Source organism: Callionymus lyra, chromosome 1, assembly GCF_982586985.1.
Source record: "Callionymus lyra chromosome 1, fCalLyr1.hap1.1, whole genome shotgun sequence".
In the NCBI taxonomy this organism is placed as follows: Eukaryota; Metazoa; Chordata; class Actinopteri; order Syngnathiformes; family Callionymidae; genus Callionymus; species Callionymus lyra.
Window position 1 is genome coordinate 49,445,167 of NC_141818.1, and position 23,591 is coordinate 49,468,757.

The following is a 23,591-nucleotide window of genomic DNA, read 5'->3' on the forward strand; positions in this document are numbered from 1 at the left end:
TGATGTCACGATGATGTAACAAGGATGTTACGATGATGTGACGATGATGTTACGATGATGTCACGATGATGTCACGATGATGTTACGATGATGTCACGATGATGTTACGATGATGTCACGATGATGTTACGATGATGTCACGATGATGTTACGATGATGTTACGATGATGTAACGACGATGTTACAAGGATGTTACGATGATGTTACGATGATGTTACGATGATGTTACGATGATGTAACAAGGATTAACAAGGATGTTACGATGATGTTACGATGTTACGAGGATGTTACGATGATGTTACGATGATGTTACGATGATGTAACAAGCATGTTACGATGATGTTACGATGATGTTACGATGTTACGAGGATGTTACGATGATGTTACGATGATGTAACAAGGATGTAACATGGATGTTACGATGATGTTATGATGATTTTACATTGATGTTACAAGGGTTTTATGATGATGTTACCAGGATGTTACAAGGATGTTACGATGATGTAACAATGATGATGTGTAGTATTGTCCAGTACTTGACTCTGGTGTTGTGATAGTGTAGTAACAAGTATATATGTGTAGTATTGTCCAGTACTTGACTCTGGTGTTGTGATAGTGTAGTAACAAGTATATATGTGTAGTATTGTCCAGTACTTGACTCTGGTGTTGTGATAGTATAGTAACAAGTATATATGTGTAGTATTGTCCAGTACTTGACTCTGGTGTTGTAGTACTTACAGACCACATGACTCTTGACAAAGTCGTAACTACTTTCATTTGTTTTCAAACCAAAATATGTCCAAACATCAGCTTTAAAAGCTGCTGGACTCACTGTATCCTCTCGTCCTCAGTCATCATTCTTCCTTTAGCTGTGGATGACGTAACAACTGTGGCCATCAAGAGGCCAGAAGTTTAATGGCAACACAAAAATGAACAAACGCTGAAAATGTTTGCATAATAGTTATTTAACAAAAAAAAAAAGAATTGTTTATTTTGTACATACTTAATTGAAATATAAATAAAATAACTTTAATTGATAAAAAATATGATTTGAAAGACATGAAATAAAATAAACTTTATATAAAATTACTATATTGAGAAAGTTTTAGTTGCTTTTTGAGTCTATGAACACATTATTAGCGGTATATCATTTCACATGTTATTTTCACACTAAACCACCAGAGGGCGCTCTAGGCCTGTGTTGATCATTTCCACGTAGAAGAGGAAGCATCTTCTACCTCCGGAGTTAGTTAGTTGTTTAAAAGTGACACGAGGATGAAGAGTTATTTGGAGTTACACGGATGGTTTGGTAAACTAGTTAGTTATTGATGCTATAGTTCTCTGAATAACTCTTCATATGTTATGTTAACATACCAGGTTCTCACTTCATGTAACGTAACATTATTCTGTTGTTGCCTCTAGTTTTATTTTAATCTTTCAAGATCACATGTCTGTTCTTGGATTTTATCAAATACATTTCCCCCAAAAATGCAACTTATACTCCAGTGCGACTTATATATGTTTTTACTTCTTTATTATGCATTTATGTCTGGAGCGACTTGTGCTCCGGAGCCACTTATAGTCCAGAGAATACGGTAGTTATTCTGCAGGAGCTAAACATGACGCCGTGGACGAGAGGATACGCGTCTGATCCGCGGCGACCTGGTTTCTGTGTCAAGACGAGGTGCGGGGCCAACATGAGGTCATCTATCACTTTCTCGCTCGCCGCTAATTTTAGCGACGTCGTCCTCGTCTGTCGTCACTCGCTCGCCTCGAACCTGCAGCTGCTTCTCTGGTGTCGCCTCGACTCGTGGAGACCAGTTTGACACGATTAACACAACTGTGTGCGTTTGTGTGTCAGTGTCGTTAAGATGTTGATGGTTGTGTTTAACGTTTCAAATGTTGAAACTTTTCTGTCTTTTCAAGAATAAGATTTGTTAAATAAAATGAATTCAGTCTTTTCTACTATGAAATGTATTGAAAACGTGTTAGTTTTTTTAAATACTTATTAAAATAATATTTTCAAAATGAATACATTTTGTTGTAGAGTTTTATGTTCTTATTGTAATCACTTAAAAATAAATGTTCTTAATTCAATATTTTCCAATAGCTAGTCTTTTAAATTCAATATATAAATGTTGGAATAATAATCCCTCGTCTTTCCAGACCAAACCAGTCGAACGCTGAGAAACTTTTTACTTCACATCAAGCTGTGAAACTACTTTTATTTATTGAAAATCTTACGATTGTTTTTTATTCGTCGCGATGAGTTGATGCTCCAGTGATTCTACGTCACATGACTCTCTGGACTCTGTTGGTTCTGTCTGGAGACGTTCATTTCATATTGGATCTAAAATACTACGAATTAAAGTCAAAGTTTTTTTTATTTCTATTTATTGGAAAATGAATGGTAAGGAATTTTAAGTATTTTTGTCGAAAAAAAACCACTCATTTTTTAATATTACATTTTTTAAATATTTTTAATAATTAATCAAACAAACAATTTCAACCTTTAAATATAGAAATTATTTTATGAAATGATTCAATAAAACAAATACAACCTTTTGGAACTTTTGAATTTAATACTTAAAAATGTAGTTAAACACTTAATGACATAACTAAATAATTCAAAACATAATTAAATAAATCAAAACATAATTAAATAAATCAAAACATAATTAAATAATTCAAAACATAATTAAATAATTCAAAACATAATTAAATAAATCAAAACATAATTAAATAAATCAAAACATAATTAAATAAATCAAAACATAATTAAATAAATCAAAACATAATTAAATAATTCAAAACATAATTAAATAGTTAAAACATAATTAAATACTTCAAAACGTAGGTAAATACTTCAAAATAAAGTTAAATACTTAAAAACGTAGTTTAATACTTAAAAACATAATTTAATACTTAAAAACATAGTTAAATTCTTAAAAACATAGTTATATACATAAAGACATAATTAAATACTTAAAAACGTAGTAAAATACTTAAAATATTATTAAATACTTAAAAACATAATTAAATACTTCAAAAACATAGTTAAATACTTAAAAACATAGTTAAATATTTAAAAATGTAGTTAAACACTTAACGACAAAACTAAATACTTCAAAACATAATTAAATATTTCAAAACGTAGTTAAATACTTAAAAACATAATTTAATACTTAAAAACATAGTTAAATTCTTAAAAACATAGTTAAATACTTAAAGACATAATTAAATACTTTAAAACGTAGTAAAATACTTACAAATATTATTAAATACTTAAAAACATAATTAAATACTTCAAAAACATAGTTAAATACTTAAAAACATGGTTAAATATTAAAAAATGTAGTTAAACACTTAACGACATAACTAAATACTTAAAAACATAATTAAATACTTCAAAACATAATTAAATAGTTAAAACATAATTAAATATTTCAAAACGTAGGTAAATACTTCAAAATATAGTTAAATACTTAAAAACGTAGTTAAATACTTAAAAACTTAGTAAAATACTTTAAAACATATTTAAATACTTCAAAATATAATTAAATACTTAAAAACATTATTAAATACTTAAAAACTTAATTGAATACTTAGAAATATAGTTAAATACTTGAAAACAAAGTTAAATACTTAAAAATTTAGTTAAATACTTAAAAATATAGTTTAATACTTGAAAACTAAGTTAAATACTTAGAAACATATTTAAATACTTAAAAACGTAGTTAAATACTTAAAAATATAGGTAAATACCTAAAAATATAATTAAATACTTAAAAACATAATGAAGTACTTAAAAATATAATTAAATACTTAAAAACGTAGTTAAATACTTAAAAATATAGGTGAATACTTAAAAATATATTAAATACTTAAAATCATATTTAAATACTTAAAAATATATTAAAATACTTAAAAATATAATTAAATAGTTAACATATTTAAATACTTAAAAACAAAATTAAATACTTGAAAACGTAGTGAAATACTTAAAAACATAATGAAATACTTAAAAACGTAGTTAAATACTTAAAAACATAATGAAATACTTAAACACATAATTAAATACTTAAAAACCTAGTTAAATACTTAAAAATATAGGTAAAAATATAATTAAATACTTAACATTTTTAAATACTTAAAAACAAAATTAAATACTTGAAAACGTAGTTAAATACTTAAAAACATAATGAAATACTTCAAAACGTAGTTAAATACTTAAAAACATAATGAAATACTTAAAAACGTAGTTAAATACTTAAAAACATAATGAAATACTTAAAAACGTAGTTAAATACTTAAAAACATAATGAAATACTTAAAAACTTAGTTAAATACTTAAAAGCATAATTAAAACGGTAACTTTAATCAAAGTTTCGAGGTATAAAAGCTAGTGATTCTCTCCATAAACGCACACACAGCTCTGCAGCGACAACAAAGCTCTCGCACGACAACTGAGGCGTAATCGTCCAGGCGTGTGCTGGGTCTGCCCCGGGGCCTCCTCTCTGCTGCACTGTTCCTGGAACACACAGTTCAGGGAAACCATTCATCTGCTCGTTCTTCACGGATCTGAAGTTTTACTTGTACAAGTTTATTCCTTCACTTCCTTCTTGACAAACATTTATATTTAATCTGGTCCATCGAGGTCTCGGGTCTGAGATCCTCCTGGAAACATCTTCCTGATGTGGTGAAGAACGAGGAACCATTTCTCTTCCACTCGAAGCCTCACATTTGTTTTTCTTCAATAATTCAGCAGCTTTTTACTGGATATGGTTTTATTGCCGAACCACTTATCTCGTCGATTGTTCGCCGCTGGAGAGACACGCCCGCTTCCTGCGTGATTATCGCTCACTTCCTGTGAACCAACTTCTGTTTTTCCTGTTTCTCTCCTTGTTTTGTGAACGACAGGAAGATGTTTGAGTCACAATAATAATGTACTCATTTGAACCCTTGTGTGGAGTACTTAGTGTAGTGACAAGTATATATGTGTAGTATTGTCCAGTACTTGACTCTGGTGTTGTGATAGTGTAGTAACAAGTATATATGTGTAGTATTGTCCAGTACTTGACTCTGGTGTTGTGATAGTGTAGTAACAAGTATATATGTGTAGTATTGTCCAGTACTTGACTCTGGTGTTGTGATAGTGTAGTAACAAGTATATATGTGTAGTATTGTCCAGTACTTGACTCTGGTGTTGTGATAGTGTAGTAACAAGTATATATGTGTAGTATTGTCCAGTACTTGAATCTGGTGTTGTGATAGTGTAGTAACAAGTATATATGTGTAGTATTGTCCAGTACTTGAATCTGGTGTTGTGATAGAGTAGTAACAAGTATATATGTGTAGTATTGTCCAGTACTTGACTCTGGTGTTGTGATAGTGTAGTAACAAGTATATATGTGTAGTATTGTCCAGTACTTGACTCTGGTGTTGTGATAGTGTAGTAACAAGTATATATGTGTAGTATTGTCCAGTACTTGACTCTGGTGTTGTGATAGTGTAGTAACAAGTATATATGTGTAGTATTGTCCAGTACATATATATATATATATATATATATATATATATATACATACATCGTTGTCATCAACAATATTATGTAATATATAGAACGTCTGTAATAAATTAATCACGATTAATGGCATCATTCAGTATCATGTCAACATGACAGAAGTGTGTGTGTGTGTGTTTGTGTGTGTGTGTGTGTGTGTCATATTTAAAGATATGAGACTTGAAGTGTGTATCTTGTGTTGTTTGCATCATCACACCTGCTGTCTACACAACTCTGTGAGAGTGTGCGGTGGATGTGGGCTGCTCTTTGTGCGTCTGCCTCCTCACTTCCCTGGTCGATGCACTTTCTCAGAACCACAAGTGTCGGAGCTGTTGTGTGTTATGTGTTGTGTGTTGTGTGTTGTGTGTTGTGTGTTGTGTGTTGTGTGTTGTGTTGTGCGGCGGCGAGGCTTGATTTCCAGCTCGCTCGTGGGTCCAGAGAAGATTCTGCACGAGGAAGAAACACAATGTTGTGGAGATGTGAGCGAGGCTGAGTTATGTAAGTGACTGGAGTGATATCCTGGAGCGTCGCCAGGTCCGCGACACATTCACAAACTAGCACGCACACAACACACAACACACAACACGCAACACGCAACACACAACACACAACACACAACATGACAGTGACACATCACTAGCTTCTCCATGTCATGAACACGTCATTAACTAGTCATTACCCCGTCATGAACATGTCATGAAAACATAATGAACACGTCATGAACATGTCATGAAAACATTATGAAAACATTATGAACACGTCATGAACACGTCATGAACATGTCATGAACACGTCTTGAACATGTCATGAACATGTCATGAACATGTCATGAAAACATTATGAACACGTCATGAACACGTCATGAACATGTCATGAAAACATTATGAACACGTCATGAACACGTCATGAAAACATCATGAACACGTCATGAACATGTCATGAACATGTCATGAACATGTCATGAAAACATTATGAACATGTCATGCACACGTCATGAACATGTCATGAACACATTATGAACACATTATGAACACATCATGAACATGTCATGAACACATTATGAACACATCATGAACACGTCATGAACATGTCATGAACACATTATGAACACATCATGAACATGTCATGAACATGTCATGAACACATTATGAACACATCATGCACACGTCATGAACATGTCATGAACACATTATGAACACATCATGAACATGTCATGAACACATTATGAACACATCATGAACATGTCATGAACATGTCATGAACATGTCATGAACACATTGTGAACACATAATGAACATGTCATGAACACATTATGAACACATCATGAACATGTCATGAACACATTATGAACACATCATGAACATGTCATGAACACATTATGAACACATCATGAACACGTCATGAAAACATTATGAACACGTCATGCACACGTCATGAACACATCATGAACATGTCATGAACATGTCATGCACACGTCATGAGTACGTCATGAACACGTCATGAACACGTCTGTTTGAACCTGTTTTAATCGTTGCTCTCCATGTATATTCTTAGTACACATCTTATATACACAAATACATGTGTTGTGTACTTTCAATGTTTTTTGGATGTAGCACACAAATATTTGTACTAATAGTGTATAAAAGTACATTGTGTTGTTGTTCTGACCTCAAAGCAAACTATCCGGGTTGTTGTGCTATTTGTGTTGTATCAACACATTCTTAAAACACACACACACCTACATGAAACACAATTGTGATTTCAAGTGTGTATCTTGTTGTGTTTGCATTAGCGCATCTTCTGCTACACAACTGTGTGTAGTTGAAGTCAATGTTCATGAAAGGAACCTTCATCCCTCAGTTGTTGGTTCAAAAGTGTGTTTGTTCTTCTACAAACACAATCCCTGGTGAAGTTAAAACACGATGTTGCTCCGCGAGGGTGAGAAGGTTTTATATTGTTCATCTCAGCACCTGATGGTTAAACTGCTGGTTGTGGGTTCAATTCCAGGCTCAAGACGGTGTCAGGAAGGAGTAGAAAAGTGACTCGACACCAGGAGACACCAGTCCAGGTTCACACGAGTGAAGAACCTTCATATGTTCTCTCGAAGATGAAAACCTTGTCAAAGATCGTTTTCTTAAGACGTTTGAATGATTCTAAACCATGTATTTATAATCTATGAACCTTTAGCCTGGAGAGTCGAACGTCTACTGAGTTCTTCTGCGTTGACGACACAAACAAACGTTCTCTTCACAACAATCGATGACGTCGTTAAGTGTTGTTGTATAATCATGACCTATTGACCCTGAAACTGTGTTGTCCGTCAATATGTTAAAACTGACGAACGTCATGATTAATGATTCAGTTGATTTTAACTTGTTATTAATTTTTTTTTTTTTAGTTTATTTACATGTATTATTATTAGTAAAGTTTATTTACATTAATTATTATAGATAAAGTTTATTTAAATGAATTATTATAGATAAAGAGTATTTAAATGTATTATTATTAAAAAAGTGAATTTCAATGAATTATTATAAATACAGTTTATTTAAATTAATTGTTATAAATACAGTTTATTTAAATTAATTGTTATAGATAAAGTTTATTGAAATGAATTATTATAGATAAAGAGTATTTAAATGTATTATTACTGAAAAAGTGGATTCAAATTAATTATCGACACCTTTATTGACACGTATTGATCTTTTCGGGTCATGTGACTCGGGTCATGTGACTCGGGTCATGTGACTCGGGTCATGTGACTCGGGTCATGTGACTCATCAGAAGCTAAAGCAGCAACAGACGTGATGATTGGTCGACAGCAGGTCAAGTCTCGCTCCAGCGAAGGTGTTAAGTTGTTAAAGTCCTGATGGAAGTATTTTCTTTTCATCGTCTCTCTTACCTTCTGTTTTCCACACTCTTGACCCAGAGGTCAGAGGTCATTCTTCCTCAAACTCTCATCAGCTGAACCCACTTTATTGACGTGCTTTCACCACAACAATAGATGAATATATGAAGAGAAGTCACTGATCAAATAAAACACATTAGTTTCTCTTCATTGGTCCAGAATGTTGATCTTTATTCGTCTTCAATTCATCAAAACAATGTGTTTGTTTGTTTCGGTCTCGTCTTAAAATCAGTTCCAATAAAGTTTTATACAAACAATCAAAGACACTTGACAAATGTGTCATTGAAATGTAATTAATCACTACAACGTGAAATTATTGTTGTTATCAATATGCATGTCATGTGATCATTCATTCATGTGATCATCGATTCATGTCATGTGATCATTCATTCATGTCATGTGATCATTCATTCATGTCATGTGATCATTCATTCATGTCATGTGATCATTAATTCATGTCAGGTGATCCTTCATTTATGTCATGTGGTCATCGATTCATGTCATGTGATCATTCATTCATGTGATCATCGATTCATGTCATGTGATCATCGATTCATGTCATGTGATCATCGATTTATGTCATGTGATCATTCATTCATGTGATCCTTCATTCATTCATGTGATCCTTCATTCATGTCATGTGATCGTTGAAAGTAACAAATCACAATGTTACCTTTTTTTTCAACTAAACACTTTGAGGAAAAGATTAATTTCTTTAAAGAACCGACGTCTGATCTTTATCGAGCTCCGAGTGAAACATGTGAAGCTTTAAAGCAGATGAGTGATCCTGATGGTTTCTGTGTGTGTGTGTGTGTGTGTGTGTGTGTGTGTGTGTGTGTGTGTGTGTGTGTGTGTGTGTGTGCGTGTGTGCGTGCGTGTGTGTGTGTGTGTGTGTGCGGCTGCTAAAGTCACCCGAGGAGAAACCGCTCGTCTATATTAATGCATGTAAATTAAATCCATTCATCAAACTCTTTTACAAACTGATTTTTTCTTTTGCTCAAATATTTAAATCTTAAATCACTTTTTATTTTGAAACCTTGAATTCGTTTTTGGGATTTATTTAATTTGAAAAATGTAATATTTTGCTTAATATTCTAATTCCTATTAATTGTAAATAGATTTTTTGGATTTCAATATTTTTAACAATTCAAAGTCTTTTAAATTCAATTAAAAATGTGATGTGACTTTGTCACATGATCGCCTGCGCGTCACATGATTGGCTAAAAGAATTTTAAAAAAGCATTAAAATCATCTTGAATGTATTCATTCAGCAGCAGCTGTACAAGTCTTTCGCTGATATTCCTGCCTCTGTGTCGTCATGATTCACTCGTCAAGAATATTTTACGACGTCTTTGAACGTCGCCACAAAAAAAAACACACAATGTTTGTCATGTGTGCACAAACATTGACTTTAATTGTGTAGCTGCAACATTGTGTTCACGCCTGTCTGACGTGTTCGGGTCAGAACTCGGGTCAGAACTTCAGTAAATGTTGACGACTTTTCTTCTTCTTTCCCAGTTTGTTGCTTCGTGGTCCACAAGAGGTGCCATGAGTTTGTCACGTTCTCCTGCCCGGGGGCCGACAAGGGCCCGGACACGGATGTAAGTACCAGTCACTGTTGGCTGTGAAGGTGTGTGTGTGTGTGTGTGTGTGTTTGTGTGTGTGTGTGTGTTCTCACCTGGGATGTGTTGTTTGAGCCCATCAGGTGAATAAATCCGTTTCTTTAGCAGAAAAAAACAACGTTTGTCACAAATACAGCAACATTCATCGTGTGAATGCTGGGAAGCAGTCATTGTGTGAATGCTGGGAAGCAGTCGCACAATTGAGATCCTGTTTTCTTCTGACCTAAACTTTGTTCTGCTTCTCCTCCCACAAATTTTATCCGATTTGAACCGTTCAAACTTTTAACTTTCTATCCCATTAGTTTCAATGGGAAACATTTCCAACTCATGTTTCAACTCCTTCCACTTTGACCTACTTATACTTTTACTACTACTTTTACTAATAATAATACTACTACTACATCTACTTTTACTACTTATTCCACTACTACTTCTAATACTACTCATATTTCTAGTTGTACTACTAATTCTACTACTATTTTTTCTTTCTACTAATTTAATACGTTTTACTACTAATTTCCCTTCCAATACTTTAACTACTAATTCCACTTGTTCTACTTCTACTACTACTTCCACTACTAATACTACAACTAATTTTTATTTTTTTTAAACAGAATTTGATTTTCTAATTCAGATGATTCAAAAATACATTTTCTACCACTTTATCCCTTTTGGGGGTCACGGGGAGTCTATCCCAGTATCATAGGGTGAGAGGCAGGGGACACCCTGGACAGGATGCCAGTCCGTCTCAGGACACACAAAGACAGACAACCATTCACACACACAATCATACCTATGGATAATTTCCCAAAGTTCTCAATCAACCTCTGTATGTTTGTGGAGTGTGGGAGGAAACCGGAGTGTCCGGAGTAAACTCAGCGACACGAGGAGAACATTGTGATTCGTTGTCTTTTTCCAGTCGCTCGGTGATCTGTTGGTTATGTCTGACAACACTGTTGTAGTGAGTTTAAAAGACTGAATTAAAAATATTGAATTGAGAATTGATTTATTTTTAATTATTTGAACATCAAACGATGCGTAAATACATTTAAATTCAACTATAAAAAAAAAAAAAAATTAAATTATATTAAATTAAAAAACTAATCACGCTTATAATTGTCAATAATAACATTTTAAGTTTGAACATTTATATTGTTAAATTCAACCAGAAAAATGACATTTATTTTGAAAATATACTTTGACCTGTTGAAAAAAACAATAACAAAAACTGTCGGATTCAAATCGATGTTTATTTTTTCTAGTTTCAACGTTTGAAATGTAAAATAAAACCACATAATATTCTGATGACACGGATCCACCTGCGAAGATCACGACAGTTGGATTGATTCCTGAACTCGTTTGATTGACGTCTCGTCATAATAAAAACTAAGGCTGCTAGACGTATCGAAAAAATGTCGATACATCGCGATATTATCACGTGCGATATGCATCGAAAACATGTCATCGTTTATATTTTTTTATTGTATAAATCAAACATTTCTTAAAATCAGTGTCACGTTCTGTAAAGTTGTCAGTTTGTACTTCTATGTCTCGTGGTCGTCGACGTCTCCGTCCGTCTGAAAACCGTTGGACGATCTGGTGCTTCTCTCGGGTCCGAGCGAGAACCTTCATCGTGGAGCTGCTTGGACTGCTGCCGCTTCAAGAACCGTGTTTGGCCTGTAACTGGAGCCGGGTCCAGATCCCAGGACTTTAAATAGAGCCGGGTCAGGAGAGAGACGCTGAGGTTTGGATCCACGGACGCCACGTAACGAATCTTTATTGTCGCCGCTTCCAACATCATCTCAGACTATTTTCATCCTGGAGTCACGACTGTTTTATTCACGGGGATGAGAAGGAAGGACTGGTCGTGTTTCAACAGGTGTTTCTCACCTGCAGTCGTATTTGCTAAACAAATGTCTTCACTGGAGGCAGAAAACCAGGGAGTTCGCGCTCAGATCAACACTCTGGTTCTTCTTGACTTCGTGCCCTCGAGCAACGCTGGCATGCAGCTCGTCCATTAGATCCAGAAACACAACGACTGGTTCGTCTCCAGTCGAGTCCAACACCAGATTCTTTCATCTGAAAACTACACTTGAGTGTAATGTCTTCAATAAATACTGTGAGAGGAAATGAAAGGATTTAATAAGACATTAATCTTTTGGTGAATCCGTGCTTGAATATATAATCCATACAATCGTCTTGAGTTTAAACTTTTATTATGATTTTATTTATATGAAATAAGTGTGATGTTCCATATTAAAGCGTTATTTTTAGGCAAAATCTTTTCTTTCACCTAAAAATGTTGCGACAACATGACGCCGGTTGTCGTCAGATCTCCACCAGGGGGCGCTCTAGCAGGAAGTGAAGCAACAGAATATGACACGAATCGAACGTTCTTCATGAAAAACACAAAGGGGAATGAATGTGAGATTAATTTAAGTTAAAGGTTATTGATCCGCTAAGAATCTCAGCATCAACGCTGACGTCTGGAACTGGTTTCGAACCAACAACCTCTCAGCAAGAAATTAGTTTTTATCTTCTCGTCAAAGGAATGTTCATGATGCTGTGTAGTATTCGGAGTATACAGGATATACAGAGTATATAGAGTATACAGAGTATATAGAGTATACAGAGTGTATAGAGTGTATAGAGTGTATAGAGTATACAGAGTATATAGACTATACAGAGTATATAGAGTTTATAGAGTACATAGAGTATACAGAATATATAGAGTATACAGAGTAAATAGAGTATACAGAGTATACAGAGTATATAGAGTATACAGAGTAAATAGAGTATACAGAGTATATAGAGTATTCAGAGTATATATAGTATTCAGAGTATATAGTGTATATAGAGTATTCAGAGTATATAGAGTATTCAGAGTATATAGAGTATTCAGAGTATATAGACTATACAGAGTATATAGAGTATATAGAGTTTATAGAGTATATAGAGTATACAGAGTAAATAGAGTATATAGAGTATTCAGAGTATATAGAGTATTCAGAGTATATAGAGTATTCAGAGTATATAGACTATACAGAGTATATAGAGTATATAGAGTTTATAGAGTATATAGAGTATACAGAGTAAATAGAGTATATAGAGTATTTAGAGTATACCGAGTATATAGAGTATACCGAGTATATAGAGTATATAGAGTATACAGAGTAAATAGAGTATATAGAGTATTCAGAGTATATAGAGTATTGAGAGTATATAGACTATACAGAGTATATAGAGTATATAGAGTTTATAGAGTATATAGAGTATACAGAGTAAATAGAGTATATAGAGTATTCAGAGTATATAGAGTATACCGAGTATATAGAGTATACCGAGTATATAGAGTATACCGAGTATACCGAGTATACAGAGAATTCAGAGTATATAGAGTATATCGAGTACATACACTGGAGCCTCCAGTCGTACTTGTGTCTCTAAGTACTCGACACGCTTCAGATCTCCACAGAACGATGTAATAATGCTTCAGAGGTTTGTTGTGTTTTTCTGCATCATTGATGTCCACTTGACCTTTGACCCCGACCTACAGACGAGTACCCGGAGTAAACCCACACAAACAAAGGAAACACATATATCCATTATGGGACCTCAGAGTCTTGGAACGGACTCTTAACTCCCCCTTCTCCCTTCCTCCCCCTTACTCCCCCTTCACTCCCTTCACTCCCCCCCTCCCCCTTCATCCCCCCTTCTCTCCCCCCTTCCCTCTCCCCCTTCTCTCCCTCCCTCACTCCCCCCTTCTCCCCCCTTCACTCCTCTTCACCCCCCTTCCCCCCTCCCCTCCCTCCCCCTTCACCCCTCCTTCCCCCCTTCACTCCCTTCCTTCCTCTCCCCTCTCTCCCCCCTCTTCCCCCTTCTCTCCCTTCACTCTCCCTTCTCTCCCCTTCCTCCCCCTTCATCTCCCCCCTTCACTCCCCCCTTCACTCCCCCTTCACTCCCCCCTTCACTCCCCCTTCACTCCCCCCTTCTCTCTCCCACCCCCCTTCACTCTCCACTTCACTCTCCCCTTCTCTCCCTCCTTCTCTCCCCCTTCACTCCCCCCTTCACTCCCCCCTTCTCTCCCCCCTTCACTCTCCACTTCACTCTCCCCTTCTCTCCCTCCTTCTCTCCCCCTTCACTCCCCCCTTCACTCCCCCTTCTCTCCCCCCTTCACTCTCCACTTCACTCTCCCCTTCACTCCCCCCTTCTCTCCCCCTTTCACTCCCCCCTTCTCTCCCCCCTTACTCCCCCTTCACTCCCCCCTCTCCCCCCTTCTCTCCCCCTTTCACTCCCCCCTTCTCTCCCCCCTTCTCTCCCTCCTTACTCCCCCTTCACTCCCCCTTCACTCCCCCCCTCTCCCCCCTTCACTCCCCCTTCTCTCCCCCTTTCACTCCCCCCTTCTCTCCCCCCTTACTCCCCCTTCACTCCCCCCTTTCCCCCCCTTCTCTCCCCCCTTACTCCCCCTTCACTCCCCCCTTTCCCCCCCTTCACTCCTCCTTCAATCCCCCCTTCTCTCCCTCCTCTCCCCCTTCACTCCCCCTTCTCTCCCCCTTCACTCCCTCCTTCTCTCCCCCTTCTCTCCCCCCTTCACTCTCCACTTCACTCTCCCCTTCTCTCCCTCCTTCTCTCCCCCTTCACTCCCCCCTTCACTCCCCCTTCACTCCCCCCTTCACTCCCCCTTCACTCCCCCCTTCACTCCCCCCTTCTCTCCCCCCTTCACTCTCCACTTCACTCTCCCCTTCTCTCCCTCCTTCTCTCCCCCTTCACTCCCCCCTTCACTCCCCCCTTCTCTCCCCCCTTCACTCTCCACTTCACTCTCCCCTTCTCTCCCTCCTTCTCTCCCCCTTCACTCCCCCCTTCACTCCCCCTTCACTCCCCCCTTCACTCCCCCTTCACTCCCCCTTCTCTCCCCCTTCACTCCCTCCTTCTCTCCCTCCTTCTCTCCCCCTTCACTCCCCCTTCACTCCCCCCTTCACTCCCCCCTTCACCAGTGTCCTCATTTGACCCGACGCTGTAACTCCTCTGTCTTACATTATGTTACGTAACATTCTGGTACACTATGTTACATTACCTGACATTAAATAATGACATGTTACATAATTGTTATGTTACATTAAATTGTGTTATATTACATGAGTTACATTATGTTATGAGATAGAACGTTATGTAAAATAATGTTCACAGAGAACAGAGTTAGAGAATAACAGAATCTGTTACATGTGTTACATTTTATTGTGTTACATTGTACGACATTACGTTATGTCATATTATTTTGCATTATGTTACGTAACATTCCGTTACCTTACATTCCGATTTTGTTACCTGACATTCGGTAACGACACGTTACGTACTGTTTTACTTGCGTTATATTACACGACATTTTATTGTGTTACGTTGTATGACATTACGTTACGTCATATTACATTATGTTACATTATGTTACATTATGTTACATTATGTTACATTATGTTACATTATGTTACATTACGTTACATTATGTTACATTATGTTACATTATGTTACATTATGTTACATTATGTTACATTACGCAACATTGTATAACATTAAATGACATTATTATTACACAACATCGTCTTATATGTATTTAAACATTCTGAGCGTGAAATCAAATCTTTTTAGATCCTGAGACAGAGGTGCGAGCAGGTATGAGGTGAGAGCAGGTATGAGGTGAGAGCAGGTATGAGGTGCCAGCAGGTATGAGGTGAGAGCAGGTATGAGGTGAGAGCAGGTATGAGGTGAGAGCAGGTATGAGGTGCCAGCAGGTATGAGGTGCGAGCAGGTATGAGGTGCGAGCAGGTATGAGGTGAGAGCAGGTATGAGGTGAGAGCAGGTATGAGGTGAGAGCAGGTATGAGGTGCCAGCAGGTATGAGGTGAGAGCAGGTATGAGGTGAGAGCAGGTATGAGGTGAGAGCAGGTATGAGGTGCCAGCAGGTATGAGGTGAGAGCAGGTATGAGGTGCGAGCAGGTATGAGGTGCCAGCAGGTATGAGGTGAGAGCAGGTATGAGGTGCGAGCAGGTATGAGGTGCCAGCAGGTATGAGGTGCGAGCAAGTATGAGGTGAGAGCAAGTATGAGGTGCGAGCAGGTATGAGGTGCCAGCAGGTATGAGGTGCCAGCAGGTATGAGGTGAGAGCAGGTATGAGGTGCGAGCAGGTATGAGGTGCCAGCAGGTATGAGGTGCCAGCAGGTATGAGGTGAGAGCAAGTATGAGGTGCGAGCAGGTATGAGGTGCCAGCAGGTATGAGGTGAGAGCAGGTATGAGGTGAGAGCAGGTATGAGGTGCCAGCAGGTATGAGGTGAGAGCAGGTATGAGGTGCCAGCAGGTATGAGGTGCCAGCAGGTATGAGGTGAGAGCAGGTATGAGGTGCCAGCAGGTATGAGGTGCCAGCAGGTATGAGGTGGGAGCAGGTATGAGGTGAGAGCAGGTATGAGGTGCGAGCAGGTATGAGGTGCCAGCAGGTATGAGGTGAGAGCAGGTATGAGGTGAGAGCAGGTATGAGGTGAGAGCAGGTATGAGGTGCCAGCAGGTATGAGGTGCCAGCAGGTATGAGGTGCCAGCAGGTATGAGGTGCGAGCAGGTATGAGGTGAGAGCAGGTATGAGGTGAGAGCAGGTATGAGGTGCCAGCAGGTATGAGGTGCCAGCAGGTATGAGGTGCGAGCAGGTATGAGGTGAGAGCAGGTATGAGGTGAGAGCAGGTATGAGGTGCCAGCAGGTATGAGGTGAGAGCAGGTATGAGGTGCGAGCAGGTATGAGGTGAGAGCAGGTATGAGGTGAGAGCAGGTATGAGGTGCCAGCAGGTATGAGGTGAGAGCAGGTATGAGGTGCGAGCAGGTATGAGGTGCGAGCAGGTATGAGGTGCCAGCAGGTATGAGGTGCCAGCAGGTATGAGGTGCGAGCAGGTATCAGGTGCGAGCAGGTATGAGGTGCCAGCAGGTATGAGGTGAGAGCAGGTATGAGGTGAGAGCAGGTATGAGGTGCGAGCAGGTATGAGGTGAGAGCAGGTATGAGGTGCCAGCAGGTATGAGGTGCCAGCAGGTATGAGGTGGGAGCAGGTATGAGGTGCCAGCAGGTATGAGGTGCGAGCAGGTATGAGGTGCCAGCAGGTATGAGGTGAGAGCAGGTATGAGGTGAGAGCAGGTATGAGGTGAGAGCAGGTATGAGGTGCCAGCAGGTATGAGGTGCGAGCAGGTATGAGGTGCCAGCAGGTATGAGGTGCCAGCAGGTATGAGGTGAGAGCAGGTATGAGGTGCCAGCAGGTATGAGGTGCGAGCAGGTATGAGGTGCCAGCAGGTATGAGGTGCGAGCAGGTATGAGGTGCCAGCAGGTATGAGGTGCCAGCAGGTATGAGGTGAGAGCAGGTATGAGGTGAGAGCAGGTATGAGGTGCCAGCAGGTATGAGGTGAGAGCAGGTATGAGGTGAGAGCAGGTATGAGGTGCCAGCAGGTATGAGGTGCGAGCAGGTATGAGGTGCCAGCAGGTATGAGGTGCGAGCAGGTATGAGGTGAGAGCAGGTATGAGGTGCGAGCAGGTATGAGGTGCCAGCAGGTATGAGGTGCGAGCAGGTATGAGGTGCGAGCAGGTATGAGGTGCGAGCAGGTATGAGGTGCGAGCAGGTATGAGGTGCGAGCAGGTATGAGGTGCGAGCAGGTATGAGGTGCGAGCAGGTATGAGGTGCGAGCAGGTATGAGGTGCCAGCAGGTATGAGGTGCGAGCAGGTATGAGGTGCCAGCAGGTATGAGGTGCGAGCAGGTATGAGGTGCCAGCAGGTATGAGGTGCGAGCAGGTATGAGGAGCAGGTATGAGGTGCGAGCAGGTATGAGGTGCCAGCAGGTATGAGGTGAGAGCAGGTATGAGGTGCGAGCAGGTATGAGGTGCCAGCAGGTATGAGGTGCCAGCAGGTATGAGGTGCCAGCAGGTATGAGGTGCGAGCAGGTATGAGGTGCCAGCAGGTATGAGGTGCGAGCAGGTATGAGGTGCCAGCAGGTATGAGGTGCCAGCAGGTATGAGGTGCGAGCAGGTATGAGGTGCCAGCAGGTATGAGGTGCGAGCAGGTATGAGGTGCCAGCAGGTATGAGGTGCCAGCAGGTATGAGGTGCGAGCAGGTATGAGGTGCGAGCAGGTATGAGGTGCGAGCAGGTATGAGGTGCGAGCAGGTATGAGGTGAGAGCAGGTATGAGGTGCCAGCAGGTATGAGGTGAGAGCAGGTATGAGGTGAGAGCAGGTATGAGGTGAGAGCAGGTATGAGGTGAGAGCAGGTATGAGGTGAGAGCAGGTATGAGGTGCGAGCAGGTATGAGGTGCCAGCAGGTATGAGGTGAGAGCAGGTATGAGGTGAGAGCAGGTATGAGGTGCCAGCAGGTATGAGGTGCGAGCAGGTATGAGGTGAGAGCAGGTATGAGGTGCGAGCAGGTATGAGGTGCGAGCAGGTATGAGGTGCGAGCAGGTATGAGGTGAGAGCAGGTATGAGGTGCCAGCAGGTATGAGGTGCGAGCAGGTATGAGGTGCGAGCAGGTATGAGGTGCGAGCAGGTATGAGGTGCGAGCAGGTATGAGGTGCGAGCAGGTATGAGGTGAGAGCAGGTATGAGGTGCCAGCAGGTATGAGGTGAGAGCAGGTATGAGGTGCCAGCAGGTATGAGGTGCCAGCAGGTATGAGGTGAGAGCAGGTATGAGGTGAGAGCAGGTATGAGGTGCCAGCAGGTATGAGGTGAGAGCAGGTATGAGGTGCCAGCAGGTATGAGGTGAGAGCAGGTATGAGGTGCGAGCAGGTATGAGGTGAGAGCAGGTATGAGGTGAGAGCAGGTATGAGGTGAGAGCAGGTATGAGGTGAGAGCAGGTATGAGGTGAGAGCAGGTATGAGGTGAGAGCAGGTATGAGGTGCGAGCAGGTATGAGGTGAGAGCAGGTATGAGGTGAGAGCAGGTATGAGGTGAGAGCAGGTATGAGGTGAGAGCAGGTATGAGGTGCCAGCAGGTATGAGGTGAGAGCAGGTATGAGGTGAGAGCAGGTATGAGGTGAGAGCAGGTATGAGGTGCCAGCAGGTATGAGGTGAGAGCAGGTATGAGGTGCCAGCAGGTATGAGGTGAGAGCAGGTATGAGGTGCCAGCAGGTATGAGGTGAGAGCAGGTATGAGGTGCCAGCAGGTATGAGGTGAGAGCAGGTATGAGGTGCCAGCAGGTATGAGGTGAGAGCAGGTATGAGGTGCCAGCAGGTATGAGGTGAGAGCAGGTATGAGGTGCCAGCAGGTATGAGGTGCCAGCAGGTATGAGGTGAGAGCAGGTATGAGGTGCGAGCAGGTATGAGGTGAGAGCAGGTATGAGGTGCGAGCAGGTATGAGGTGCCAGCAGGTATGAGGTGCCAGCAGGTATGAGGTGCCAGCAGGTATGAGGTGAGAGCAGGTATGAGGTGCCAGCAGGTATGAGGTGCCAGCAGGTATGAGGTGCCAGCAGGTATGAGGTGAGAGCAGGTATGAGGTGCCAGCAGGTATGAGGTGCCAGCAGGTATGAGGTGAGAGCAGGTATGAGGTGAGAGCAGGTATGAGGTGCCAGCAGGTATGAGGTGCCAGCAGGTATGAGGTGAGAGCAGGTATGAGGTGCCAGCAGGTATGAGGTGCCAGCAGGTATGAGGTGCCAGCAGGTATGAGGTGCCAGCAGGTATGAGGTGCCAGCAGGTATGAGGTGAGAGCAGGTATGAGGTGCCAGCAGGTATGAGGTGCCAGCAGGTATGAGGTGCGAGCAGGTATGAGGTGCCAGCAGGTATGAGGTGCCAGCAGGTATGAGGTGCCAGCAGGTATGAGGTGCCAGCAGGTATGAGGTGAGAGCAGGTATGAGGTGCCAGCAGGTATGAGGTGAGAGCAGGTATGAGGTGAGAGCAGGTATGAGGTGCCAGCAGGTATGAGGTGAGAGCAGGTATGAGGTGCCAGCAGGTATGAGGTGAGAGCAGGTATGAGGTGCCAGCAGGTATGAGGTGCCAGCAGGTATGAGGTGAGAGCAGGTATGAGGTGCGAGCAGGTATGAGGTGAGAGCAGGTATGAGGTGCCAGCAGGTATGAGGTGCCAGCAGGTATGAGGTGGGAGCAGGTATGAGGTGCGAGCAGGTATGAGGTGCGAGCAGGTATGAGGTGCCAGCAGGTATGAGGTGAGAGCAGGTATGAGGTGAGAGCAGGTATGAGGTGAGAGCAGGTATGAGGTGCCAGCAGGTATGAGGTGAGAGCAGGTATGAGGTGCCAGCAGGTATGAGGTGCGAGCAGGTATGAGGTGAGAGCAGGTATGAGGTGAGAGCAGGTATGAGGTGCCAGCAGGTATGAGGTGAGAGCAGGTATGAGGTGCCAGCAGGTATGAGGTGAGAGCAGGTATGAGGTGCCAGCAGGTATGAGGTGCCAGCAGGTATGAGGTGAGAGCAGGTATGAGGTGCCAGCAGGTATGAGGTGCGAGCAGGTATGAGGTGCCAGCAGGTATGAGGTGAGAGCAGGTATGAGGTGCCAGCAGGTATGAGGTGCCAGCAGGTATGAGGTGCGAGCAGGTATGAGGTGAGAGCAGGTATGAGGTGCGAGCAGGTATGAGGTGAGAGCAGGTATGAGGTGCGAGCAGGTATGAGGTGCGAGCAGGTATGAGGTGAGAGCAGGTATGAGGTGCCAGCAGGTATGAGGTGCCAGCAGGTATGAGGTGAGAGCAGGTATGAGGTGAGAGCAGGTATGAGGTGCCAGCAGGTATGAGGTGAGAGCAGGTATGAGGTGCCAGCAGGTATGAGGTGAGAGCAGGTATGAGGTGCCAGCAGGTATGAGGTGAGAGCAGGTATGAGGTGCCAGCAGGTATGAGGTGCCAGCAGGTATGAGGTGAGAGCAGGTATGAGGTGCCAGCAGGTATGAGGTGCGAGCAGGTATGAGGTGCCAGCAGGTATGAGGTGCCAGCAGGTATGAGGTGCGAGCAGGTATGAGGTGCCAGCAGGTATGAGGTGCGAGCAGGTATGAGGTGCCAGCAGGTATGAGGTGCCAGCAGGTATGAGGTGAGAGCAGGTATGAGGTGCCAGCAGGTATGAGGTGAGAGCAGGTATGAGGTGAGAGCAGGTATGAGGTGAGAGCAGGTATGAGGTGAGAGCAGGTATGAGGTGCCAGCAGGTATGAGGTGCCAGCAGGTATGAGGTGCCAGCAGGTATGAGGTGCCAGCAGGTATGACTTCCTCCCAGCACTCACAGCTTAGTGCAAAGGCCAGGAGTGGAAGTGATTTATGTTCTAAATATAGAGTCACAGCAGGAGAACTGATCACTTTCATTCTCTTCTGAGGCGCCACTGCTCATATGTGCTACGTTTATATATATATATATATATATATATATATATATATATATATATAATAGTGACCCATTGATGGTTATTACAGTTATTAAAAGTTAATACACTTATTACAGTTATTAAAAGTTATTACAGTTTTTACACTTATTACAGTTTTTACACTTATTACACTTATTACAGTTATTACACTTATTACACTTATTACACTTATAACACGTATTAGAGTTATTACACTTATTAGAGTTATTACACTTATTACACTTATAACACGTATTAGAGTTATTACAGTTATTACACTTATTACACTTATAACACGTATTAGAGTTATTACACTTATTACAGTTATTTCACTTATTACAGTTATTACACGTATTATAGTTATTATAGTTCTTTCAGTTGATACACTTATAACACGTATTAGAGTTATTACACTTATTACACTTATTACAGTTTTTACAGTTATTACACTTATTACAGTTATTTCAGTTATTACACTTATAACACGTATTAGAGTTATTACACTTATTACAGTTATTACACTTATTACAGTTATTACACTTATTACAGTTATTACACTTATTACACTTATTACAGTTATTTCAGTTATTACACTTATAACACGTATTAGAGTTATTACACTTATTACAGTTATTACACTTATTACAGTTATTACACTTATTACACTTATTATAGTTATTACACTTATTACACTTATTACACTTATTTCAGTTATTACACTTATTACACTTATTACACTTATTACACTTATTACACTTATTACACTTATTACAGTTATTACACTTATTACACTTATTACACTTATTTCAGTTATTACACTTATTACACTTATTTCAGTTATTACACTTATTTCAGTTATTACACTTATTACAGTTATTACGGTCATAACCGCTGACGCATCAAAATCCTCCTCGTCCTCCTCAGGAAACATTCAGACTTCATGGAGTCTTTGACAATAATGTGATTTTCTAGCTCTGGAGGAAAAGATGATGTGTTTAGAAAAGGTTGTGAAGTTTATAAAGACAAACATGATGATTTATCACGTAACAGATATTTCATGTTCTAGTAGATATTTCATGTTCTAGTAGATATTTCATGTTCCAGTAGATATTTCATGTTCTAGTAGATATTTCATGTTCTAGTAGATATTTCATGTTCCAGTAGATATTTCATGTTCTAGTAGATATTTCATGTTCTAGTAGATATTTCATGTTCTAGTAGATATTTCATGTTCTAGTAGATATTTCATGTTCTTGTAGATATTTCATGTTCTTGTAAATACTGATCGTATTTGTTTGCAGAGTCAGATCCCTCTAGTGGTCATAAAAGTGAATGAATCTCAGTGCTGTCACTGGATACACGACGGTTCGGAGCGTCGATTACACGCGTGTGATATTACGGTACGAACGAGTAACTGGTATATTATGTTGCTACCGTTGACGACGAACCTTCTGTGAGCATCTGACTTATTTATAAACATTTAAAGTCACATCAATCAAGTGGTTCTGGCGTCGTCCGCGGCGTCTTCACTCGCTGCGGCGCTTCCTCACGTCCGACGCCGCCAAAGCGACACTTCCTGGCGTCGCGCCCGCTAATTAGCTAGAAGGAGACGCCGCGGCTAATGAGCAGACGTCGCTCCGAGCTCTTTAATGAGGTTATTTTCATCCTCACGTTTGTTTGCTGCCGTCGCTCGACTCGTCCGACCAGGGGTTGGCAGTTGAATTCCCTCAAGGCCCACATTATACAGACTGTGGCGAAGACCGGAGGAAATGAGCCGCAATATGGGAAAAAGTTAAATCAATAAACAATAATAAAAAAGGTTAACATTCACTTGAATGTTAAAGTATTGTTAAATAAAATACAAGTATTTAAAAATGGAAATTCATTCAATTTACATGTGTAATTGTTTGAAATAAGTATCGGAGACTCGTAGAGTAATACTATGGAGCGTCAAGATATGAATACTAGTGTTGAGGAGTAATACTACGGAGACTGGCAGAGTAATACTAGGAACACTCGCCTGAAATACTATGGAGACTCACTAATGATACTACAGAGATTTGGAAAGCAATTATACAGAGACTTGCTGAATAATACTATGGTGACTAGTGGAGTAATATTATTGAGACTCACGCAGTAATACTGCGGTGACTTGTGGAGTAATACTAT

General features: G+C 40.6%; 1 protein-coding gene across 1 annotated transcript in view; it reads left to right on the forward strand.

The window, feature by feature from the left end:
- The window catches only part of LOC148090013 (protein kinase C alpha type-like), a 134,572-nt gene that overhangs the window by 43,400 nt on the left and 67,581 nt on the right, over positions 1-23,591 (forward strand). Inside the window, exon 3 of the mRNA XM_087811248.1 lies at positions 9,990-10,072. Within this exon, the coding sequence (XP_087667374.1) occupies positions 9,990-10,072 (83 nt within the window). The remainder of the gene's footprint in view (positions 1-9,989; positions 10,073-23,591) is intronic.